General features: G+C 45.2%; 2 protein-coding genes across 8 annotated transcripts in view; both read left to right on the top strand.

Moving 5' to 3' along the window:
• Window positions 1–306: 306 nt before the first annotated feature.
• On the top strand, window positions 307–2,719 carry LOC113746586 (uncharacterized). The gene is given in 4 exon segments (XM_027282812.1): window positions 307–669; window positions 771–1,419; window positions 2,079–2,252; window positions 2,397–2,719. Coding segments are annotated over 4 exon segments (1,509 nt in total).
• A 7,121-nt stretch (window positions 2,720–9,840) lies between these two features.
• hspa12a (heat shock protein 12A) overlaps window positions 9,841–10,957 on the top strand; it is a 72,619-nt gene continuing 71,502 nt past the window's right edge. For 6 of the 7 annotated variants that reach the window (XM_027279942.1, XM_027279966.1, XM_027279940.1 and 3 more), the window contains exon 1: window positions 9,841–10,268. In XM_027279942.1, the coding sequence (XP_027135743.1) occupies window positions 10,226–10,268 (43 nt within the window). In that variant the 5' untranslated portion in view covers window positions 9,841–10,225. The remainder of the gene's footprint in view (window positions 10,269–10,957) is intronic. The other variant, XM_027279949.1, reaches the window with a different exon arrangement.

Below are 10,957 nucleotides of genomic sequence, written 5' to 3'. Positions count from 1 at the left end.
CCTCCCTTTTCTTTCAATCCTAGCCTTTCTATTCCTCCCTCCACAGCTACCGCAGCCCCTCCGGCACCTATCCAGACCACCGCAGCCTCCACAGCGACCCACGGCGGCACGTCCAGCCAAAGCCCCTTTTTTCCTCCTGCTCCTCCTTTTCGGTCCATGTAAGTATCTAAGTACTCCGATTAACATCCATGCCTTCACCTCTGCCTTAATAAACCACCCAGACCGCCAGTTCGTCAACTACCTCATCCAGGGGTTCACCCATGGCTTTCACCCAGGTTTACACGCCATGCCAGATTCCTCCTTCTCATGCCACTTCTGGCCAAGGAAGTCAAAGAAACCTTCATGATTGGTCCTTTCTCCAGCCCTCCGTTCCCCTCCTTCAGAATCAGCCCCATCGGCATAGCCACCCGAAAATACTCCAGAAAGAAGAGACTTATCATTGACCTATCATCCACACATGGCTCCACCGTCCCTAGCATCAACAGCCTCAGCCCAGATTTTTCCATGCAGTACTCCACCATTGATCATGCCATCTCCCTCATCCGCACTGCAGGTCGAGGAGCTTGGCTGGCCAAACCAGACATCACAAGCGCCTTTAAAGTTCTCTCCATCCACCCAGATTACTGGCACCTCTTTGATGTCTTCTGGAAGGGAGCATTTTACTTTGCCGTCCGCCTAACCTTCGGCTGCAGGAGCAGCCCGAAAATATTCGACTCCCTATCCGAAGCACTTTGCTGGATTCTAATCAATAACCACAAACTCCCATACGTCAACTCCTCTCACTGTTAGGTCACCCCAACTACGCCATCCGCATAATCCCCCAAGGTCGATCCTTCCTTTCACACCTCCTCTTGATAGCCACGTCCACCCCAAATCTCCACGACCACATCATGCTCAATGAAGCCAGCAAAATGGAGCTCAAACTCTGGCACCACTTCCTTTCTACATGAAACGGAATATCATTTTTCTATGACAACCATATCACCAAGCCAGAGGACATCCGGCTCTTCACCGACACAGCACCCTCCGCAGGCTTCGGTGGCTTCTACAGTGGCAAATGGTTCGCAGCCAAATGGCCTTGTGAATTTCCATCTCTCCCTCATTCCTCCACTATCCACAAAATATACCCCGTTATCATAGCAGCTATTCTTTGGGGCTACGAATGGTCCAAGAAAACTATCGCAATATACTCCGACAACAGCGCCGCAGCAGACATTGTTAACAAAGGCCGGTCCCACTCCCTTGACATCATGCAGTTCATCCGTAGGCTCACACTGGTTTCAGCATAACACCAATTTATCATCCGAGCATCGCACATTCCAGGCCACAAAAATGCCATCACTGACTCTCTCTTCCGCTTCTCTCTCCAGAAATTCAAACCCTTGGCTCCAGATTCCGACTCTGCAGCTGGAACACCTGGTCACCACATCACGAGACTCCATCCTCAACAGCGTCACTCCACAAACCCTCTCCTTGTACCTAACCGGCTGGAATTGCTTCAAAGCTTTCCACGCCTCACATAACCTCCCATTCCCTACACTAGATGTCCTCACCATCTCCAATTTCATCACGTTTGCCCATTCGATCCAAAAAATCAAATCATCCACCATGCAAGTTTACCTCAGTGGAATAAACTTCTTCATTAAATTATCTTCGGGGTCTCCGTGCCCCGCCTTGACTCACGCCCACATTAACATGCTCCTCAAAGGCCTTCGCAAGGCAGAACCACGCCCTATGCCGAAGCGACTCCCCCTCACTTCCGATCTCCTAGCCCGCTGCATCGAAACCCTCCGCAAAGGCTACTTATCCCCAAGCACAGACGAAGTCCTAGAATCCATGTTCCTTCTGACATTCTTTGGCTTCTTACGCTGCTCTGAGTTCACCACTTCCACCCTGCTCTACGATCCATCACGCATCATTAACTGACATCTCCGTCCTCTCCTCCAATACCCTAATCTATTTTCTCAAACGCAGCAAAACCAACTAGTCCGGGCAACCCCAACCAGTCTACCTCTTTCGACTGAGTTCACTCTGGAGCCCATACGAACCCTTTCTCGATTACATCAACTCCCGCCTAGCCTGCCAAGCTTCCCCCAGAGACCCTCTGTTCATTTCAGAGACTGGCAGAGTAGCCACGTGCTCTTGGTTCCGCCACCACTTTTGCCAGATCCTGCTCCGATCCGGCATTCCCCCGGAGCCGTACTCGGGGCACTCCTTCCGTATCGGAGCAGCCTCCACCGCTTCCAGAGAGGGTATAACTGATAACATCACAAAAATCCTAGGCCGCTGGGCTTCAACCACATACCTATCCTACGTCCGCAACAACCTAAACGAAATCCGAAACGCGCACGCGCTTCTCTCCTCATGAAGTTTTCTCCTGGGGCTCTAATCCGTAGAGTCGCAGAGAGACATTCCCCCACTCAGAGTCTCCATCCCCCCAGGTTCCCTCCAGGATCCCTCCCGTCAACCTCAGAACCACTCTACAGATGGTCCCGCCTCATCCCCCTCACCTTTCCTCCCCTCATCCCTTCCTCCCTCCCTCCCTTTATCCCTCATCCTAACATCCCTCATCCTCCGACCCTCACCCATCATCCCTTCATCCCTCATCCTAACATCCCTCATCCTCCGACCTTCACCCATCATCCCTTCATCCCTCATCCTAACATCCCTCATCCTCCGACCCTCATCCCATCATCCCTCCATCCCTCAACCCCTCTAACCCCCCCTCCCTAAACCCTCCCCGCAGCCCATCACCCATGCTTCCAGAATGTCACTTGTAATAAACATGTTTAAACTTCATCTGTATGGGCGTGGTCCTTGTTAGTGAAAGAAACAAATGTGTGAGTTCAGAAGATTACCGACATTTATGGTTGTGTGGCCACAGCTGTGGCCATCACATTGTCATTGAAGCAGAACATTTAGTGGTCTATTCATGGATGACACACTTGTTGTGATTTTCAATCACCTTGTTAGAGAACAGTATGTTATGCAATGCGTACTGAAACGTGTATTTAAAAGTTTAGAGAAGGTCAAATGAAGTTCACTGTAAAGGTAAAAGTGCATTTTAAGTGCACTCTAAGCCGAATAGCCCTAACTTTTTGTGAATAGTGTATATATATCTATATATAACACATATAACATAATCTTTGGTTTGTTCAAATTTAAGTTCAAACCACCTTTTTCATTTTCTCACGTGATGTGATCATCTGCTGTAAATTCTACACGAACAAAAAAGTTCGCATCATACTCTATCCATATGATACTTGATGTATATATAATTGATCTACAGAGCAAACAATTTCAGCCCTAATATTGACCCTTAAGGTACTCCATAAGTACTAAAATAAGATAAGATAAACCGTTGCCCATTTCTTCAGTAATTTCTCAGCTAGTTTGGTTAATTTGAATCTCTTGTTTGATTTGTAATGACAGTGCAGAGCACAAATATCTTTCATTTTCTTTTCTGTCTCTTTGGCTCTATGTCTTATGATGTCTTTATATAAAGTATTTTTCTTTTTACAGGCGTTTTGTAATCCATGCTCTATCTGTCTATTTTTGTCTACTTGTATATTATGTATTATGTTTAAGAATGTCTGTCAGTGTTCTTTTATAATTGCCCGATCTTGTGTTAATAAATATTTTTTTAATGTATTCATAGATTCTTCTACTTATTTGTATCTGACTGTATTGATATTTACCCTCTTCATAGTTAAACTGCTAAATGTCACTGATATAATTTATCATTGGGCACCACTGACCTAAATTCATTATTAATCATCCTACCATGTATGAACACATTGTTATACCAAATATATCATATATTTATTTAAATAGAAAACAGAAAATGACTCTCAATTTATAAACTCTAGAGTCGAAAGTATCATTTTTGAAATTGAATCTACAACATTTTAAACTCAGACTTAACAGACAGTAGCTTACAGCTGGGGTAGGCCATTTCCAAAACAACCTTTTAGCATATTCAAGAAATCCAAGCTAAAACTAGATTCCTGCAACTCTCTTTGGCTATACTTTTAGGCTTTAGATCTGGTCTATAGTGGTATACTTTGGCGAATCACATGTAATTTTAAGAGAGAATGCATTTCTAATACATTCTTATTATCTTATACCTCATATGCTTACCACATGAGCATACATGAACACATCCCAGCTCCACATGGAGCTTCAGGCTAATTATGTTTAATTCCATGGTCCTCGCATCGACAAGTGGCAAAGAGGCATGATGACGGTACAGAATAGCTTTTGATGATGAGGAGTGGTGTTTGTGAGTTAGTGTGTGTGGTCTATTAGCTGTGCAGCTGTTGCTGATACAAAGCTGAGCATGTATTTTCTGTGTTATGGATAATGTGCCTGTTCATGACAATTGTACTCACGTTGAATTATTTAAAGAATGCACTTGTTAAAATTATATTATGGCTTAAAGTTATGTAGAGTGTAACTGCTTTGGTAAGTGTTGTCACAGGCTTCATTCAGTCCACCTCAGCTCCATCCATGTTTGCCCATTTTTGGATTAGTTAAGTGTTCGCAGATGTAGGACTGCCAAGATGGCAACGACCAGAGCCGCCACACTAAGCTTCACAACGAGTCTTCAGAAATCTACGGTGGATATCACAGATACCATGTCCATAGTTTATACTGTCTTTGGTGTTTTTGTCGCAGAGTGACCATCTCCTTCTACTCCTGTTTGGCTGGAGGGCTTTAAATGGTAAATGGACTGTACTTATATAACACCTTTCTAGTCTTCCGACCACTCAAAGCTCTTTACAGTACATATCCCATTCACACACATTCATACACTGGTGGTATTGGCTGCCATGCAAGGTGCCAACTGCTCATCAGTTTGAGGAACTAACCATTCATACGCATTCACACACTGATGGCACAGCCTTCAGGAGCAATTTGGGGTTCAGTATCTTGCCCAAGGACACTTCGACATGCAGACTGGAGGGGATCAAACTGGGGATCAAACCGCCGATTTTCTTATTAGTGGACAACCCATTCTACCTCCCACTACCTTGACGTTTCTTTAACACAAACAGTGGCTCCAGCCTGGAATATGCTGACAATAACACCCCCATGGGTAAAAACATTCTCTTTGACTAATTCTGGGCGTGTAATATTTGTGGTGTTATCTTGGGGTTTAAACAGTGTACTGTGCTATATCAAGAACTGCATAGACACTGTCACAGTGGTAAAACACAGCCGGGCCTACCCCAACCAGAAGCCCTGGATGACCCGGGAGGTCAAGAAGCTACTGAGGGAGAGGAACACGGCCTTCAGGTCCGGCAACCGGGACCTCTACAGCACAGCCCGAGCCAACCTGAAGAGAGGCATCAAAGAGGCCAAAGCAGACTACAGGAGGAGGATTGAGAACCACCTGGACAGTAACAACAGCCGGCAGGTGTGGCAGGGCGTCCAGCAGCTCACCAACTACAAGACCAACCGTGGAACATCTTCTTTGCTCGGTTCGAGGTCACAGCACCAGAGGCAGCACAGCTACACCACACAGCCCACAGCAGCACAACCCTCACTCTTGAGGAACAGGAAGTGAGGCGCACCCTGCGGGCGGTGAATCCAAGGAAGGCGGCTGGTCCGGATGGCGTCCCAGGACGGGTGCTGAGGGAGTGTGCAGACCAGCTGGCTGGAGTCTTCACGAGGATCTTCAACCAATCCCTGGCCCAGTCCTCTGTTCCACCCTGCCTGAAGTCCTCCACCGTAGTCCCTCTGCCCAAAAAGCCACACATCACCAGCCTCAACGACTACAGACCAGTGGCACTCACTCCAGTGGTCATGAAGTGCTTCGAGAAACTGGTTCGCAGTCACATCACAGCAGCCCTGCCCCCCAGCCATGACTCCAACCAGTTTGCCTACAGAGCGAACAGATCCACGGGAGACGCAGTGGCAACAGCACTCCATGCTGCACTTTCACACCTGGAGCAGCAGGGGAGCTATGTGCGGATGCTCTTCGTGGACTACAGCTCGGCATTCAACACCATCCTGCCACACAAGCTGGCGGTCAAGCTGAGGGACCTCGGGCTCCCTGAGGCCACATGCAGGTGGATCAGCAGCTTTCTCTCTGGACGCAGACAGAGAGTCAGAGTGGGTCACCATACATCCACGGCCCTTAGCCTCAGCACTGGCTCCCCCCAGGGCTGTGTGTTGAGTCCCCTGCTTTACTCCCTCTACACACATGACTGCACCCCTGTCCATCACAGCAACACCATTGTGAAGTTTGCAGACGACACCACAGTGGTGGGGCTCATCTCCGGGGGGGATGAGTCCGCCTATAGAGAAGAGGTGGAGCGGCTGTTGGCTTGGTGCACAGCCAACAACCTTCTTCTCAACACTGCAAAAACAAAAGAACTCATTATAGACTACAGGAGGAAGAAGACTGTGGTCCCACCGCTGCTCATCAACGGGGACAGTGTGGAGAGGGTGGCAGACTTCTGCTACCTGGGAGTCCACATACAGGACAGTCTTTCCTGGAGCGTGAACACCTCGGAGCTACTAAAGAAGGCCCAGCAGAGACTGTACTTCCTGAGAATACTCAGGAGGAATAACATCACACAAAGACTGCTGGTGTCCTTCTACCGTGCCTCCATTGAAAGCATACTCACCTACTGCGTATGCATTTGGTACACCAGCAGTACAGTGGCTCAGAGAAAAACGCTCCAGAGGGTCATCAACAACGCCCAAAGGACTGTCGGCTGCCCTCTCCCAGCACTGGAAGACCTACACAGATCCCATTGTCTCAAGAAAGCCCACAACATCATAAAGGACACTTCACACCCTGGTCACCCCCTGTTTAAAATGCTGCCCTCAGGCAGACGATACAGAGCCATTGGTGCTAGAACAAATAGACTCAAACACAGTTTTTATCCAACTGCAATAGCCACTGTGAATGCTGCTAAAAAATGATGTGCACAATGTTTTAATGTTTTACGTTATGGGTGTATGCTCCCTTTAGCATATTTAGTATTTATTTTGATTTTAGCATATGTTTAATTTTATTTATTTTAGTACATTTTAATGTCTCAGGTATTTTTATTCTTATTTATTCTAGTTATTTTAACAGTCACTAGTCACTTTAATGCTAGGATTTTATTGCACTGACTAGAAGCACTTTCAATCTCGTTGTACCTGTGACAATGACAATAAAGATCTATTCTATTCTATTCTAAAGTCGATCCACCAGGATGAGTTGGGCAGAATGTGAGACCGACTCAGGCACTTCTGATGAACTTTGAGAGTGTCTCTAATTCTCCTTGGCCAAGCGTCAATAAATATTACAACATAAGACTTCAGAGGCTCCTGAACACTTTCTAAACTCCTGACCTCACCATTGACCTTTGACTTCAGAAATTTCTCCACAACACGAAGCAGTACCTACTGCAGTTTGAACCATGTCATGTTATCTACTAACAAAAAGGACTGAGAACACTTTGCAGCTGAACATTTAAAGGTTGTATAAACAACATTAATTGCCACTAGATGTTGCACTTGAGCACCACCATCTCAAGCCAAAATAAATGGGTGCTATGGCCCACCATTGACAAAAACTGTTATTTTACCTCTCAGACAAGTTCTTCATTCAAACTGCACAAAACAGTTTTTGTTTGTATTAACTCAAAACTTCAGTTCAGTGAGTGAGATGTGAGTATTCTGGCTCTATGCCTCAGCTGGCAACTGCAATGGCTGGACTATGCACCCATTTAAGTGTCTGATGATATTACGGAAAGTTAAAGATTGCTCACTTTTAGACCTGCTGCTAAAACCAAGCGCAGCACAGCTCGCAGTATGTCACTCACCAGCTCCATCGTTGTCCAAATATAGTCAATTCTGGATCTGAAAACCTAAGATGACAACATAATGCTGAACTGAAGGCTTCAAAATGGTTGTCCATAAACCAATGGATGATGTCACAATTACACTTAGCACGGCCAGACTGGTTATGTAAACGAAGCACTGAGAATCCTAGATTACAACACACACACTAAGGGAGCGTGACTTCTTTCTTTGCTCAGGACGCTGTTACTCCACTATATCTTTATATAATAAAAAAATACTTATATATAATATAATAATAATTTTTTTTTTTTTTTCATGATTTTATAAATGAAATTTTGAACATTCAGGAATTCAAATTACAGACACTACCACTGACTATCTGAGTAACAGACTGGCCACACATTGACCATATACTAGGTTTTGACTTAGTCTTGTTGCTCAGTAGAAGACATCAAAGCAGCAGGATGCACAAAGTAACACCTTTCTGCGACTGACTCCTGTCACAAAGTCTCTAATTAAATTAACTAGAAACTGTAAATTCAAGCAGCATGTCAGCAGGCAGGCTGAAGCAGCCACAACAAAAGAACCAGTACTCTAGTTCAGATGACCTGAACTGTTCTATATAAACCAACTGCAATTACTGAAACCATTGAAAAATATTTTTTCTTTAACAAGGCTTATGATTTTCAGTTTTTGTTGACACTATCAGAAAGTTGATAATTCTACCTGATGTTTCTTATTGAGATTGTAGTTTGCTGTGGTGATGTACTGGACTTGATTATGCTGAGATGTTCCTAATATTTTCACAACCCAATTTACATACACAAGAGTGCCATAATATTAGAAATACCTTTTAAAATAATGCACTCAAGTGCAACAGAACTATAGCCTCACTAGCAAACATGAAGTAGAATTTTGTATTACATTTCAGCTCATTAAATACAGAGTTCATGGTACATCTGTTGTATTGGATCACAATAGATACAAGTGTACCTACTGAAGTGGCCAGTGAGTTTGCAGAAATAAATTATCCCTATTTTCAGAACCTTTTCCACTACTGGGGTTCTAACATTGGTTTGTGGTAGAGGGAATTATTTTGAATGACCCTGCCTGGTATCATTTGTCATTAGAAAAACAAAAAAATGTGCAGTGTTATTAACATAACATGACATAATGTTTTTTGCAGTCGTGATCTTACTATACCAAGGTCGTAAAATTCTTGAAACTCAATCTGTGTCAGGATCTGGATCTGAATATCAAATACAGATTATTTTATTTTATTTTTTAATAAAATTTAAGCACCTAGATCCTTGGCCCATCAGCTTTCACAAAAGGTTTAGAGTTACATGTTTTAGATATGTAATCTGCACAGAGAATGTACACAGGCATCTCTGTCCCCATATAATTCTTTGGAGGTCATTAATCGCTTCCTGTTGCCCCCACACAAACTGTAAATGAGGTAGGATTTGCTGCTGAGTCACTGCTGCAACTGAAGCAACCAGAAATGTATGTTGGTTCACTGTGAATTCTCATACTGTCTGCACTGATGTGGTACTTTATGAAGAGCTGCTACATATTTCAGCAACCATTATGGTGCATGTAGGATTTGAACTAGAGCTATTCAACAACTGTTTAATGGTGCACATAGCCAGAGTTTCAATGAGTTGACGCAATAAGATTAGAGATTTCAGAGAGTTGAGCAGTTTGAAAATCCAAATGGGACTCAATCCCTGTTGATCACTGAGCCATTAGACACCGCAGACATACAGGAGCAACTTGACCCAGTGTGTTCCTGCTGGACCCATATTTCACGTTTTTCACGTTCAAAATTGTGATATTTGTCATATTTCAGCACCCTGTCGATGGCTTTATATTCATGTTTTAGTTTATATACTTTCTGTCTGAGTAATGAGCTTAATTATCGAAGAAACAAGCTAAATGTTGTGAATGAGGTCATTCTCTGATGTCTTTTTATTTGGAAATCCATTTCTTCATAAAGTTTCCTCCTCGAATCTCCATGATCTCTGGACTCACATGTTTGTGTGGAGAGCACAGCATCCCTACCGGCTGTCCTGAGCAGAGCTGCAGCAGCATTGCTGCCCAGGACAGCAGTGAATGTGATTGGGAGGGGCGGGCAGAGCAGCAGCAGCAGTCTGGGGTCCTACATCCTCTCTGCTGAGGCTCACTGCCCCCCCTTACTTCAAAAACCCTAAATCCTGTCCATGTGCTTTTAACGGCCTTTCCACAGACTGGGGAGCAGCAGAGCGGAGTGAGTCCGAGAGGAACGCCGAATTAGCGGCGTGCTGTCTGTTTTTGTTGCTATTTTTCTCTTTTGGCTCGGTATTCTTAGAAAAGCAGGAAAATTGCTTGGTGTAGCTGCATCGGAGAGAAGGCTCGGGAGGAGGTGAAACTACGGGACATGATGACGGAGAAAGAAACGGCGGCAGAGAAGATCATATCAGGTGAGTAAGACAATTCCGTAACCTCCAAACACTTTCGTACTTTGCAGCTCTGGTCGTCTCTGATAGCAATTAATGTGCGCGCACGTACGCGGCTTCGGTGTGGTCGGCTGTGGGACGCGTTCGCGTGCACTCGAGTGATATTTCAACGTAAAGGCCTTTGAGTTGGGATTGCGTTGCGTTACAGTGTTATTCAGTCTTCCAAAAGTCTTTTAATAGCTCAGGTGCAGTGCAGGGAGGCTGTGAGGGCCACGGAGCTGTGCCTGGGCTTCTCAGGGACAGTCGCAGTGTTTGGGACCTCGCCTCTCAGTCCGCGCAGAGCCGCACTCTGCACTCAGACATGCAGGCATTTGTACAAGTTTATCACTGCGGTGTGTGTTTGCACAGTCCGATGCTGAGCTCGGTGTCTCAGGTTGTTCGCAGTTAGCTGGAGAACAGATACGGCCCAGTTCGGCCCTCCATAACGGTGCAGAGTTAGGTCACATGGTCCGTCCCACCGGACTTGAGTCAATGCAGCAAAAGAAGTCTGCACCATGTCCTCAGGTAACGCAGTGTTCATCACCGCCCTGACGCTGCCTGCTCACAGCGGCTCGCTGTGACGATCACACTGTTACCATTATGTTTTTGTCTGTTTGATGGATGACATATGTTTGTCATAGAACATACCGTGCTGTGACGATAGTCCGCCGAAC

This window comes from Larimichthys crocea, chromosome I (assembly GCF_000972845.2).
Source record: "Larimichthys crocea isolate SSNF chromosome I, L_crocea_2.0, whole genome shotgun sequence".
Lineage (NCBI taxonomy): Eukaryota > Metazoa > Chordata > Actinopteri > Sciaenidae > Larimichthys > Larimichthys crocea.
Note: the sequence above shows the minus strand (reverse complement) of the source record. Positions and strands in the feature narration are given on the sequence as shown.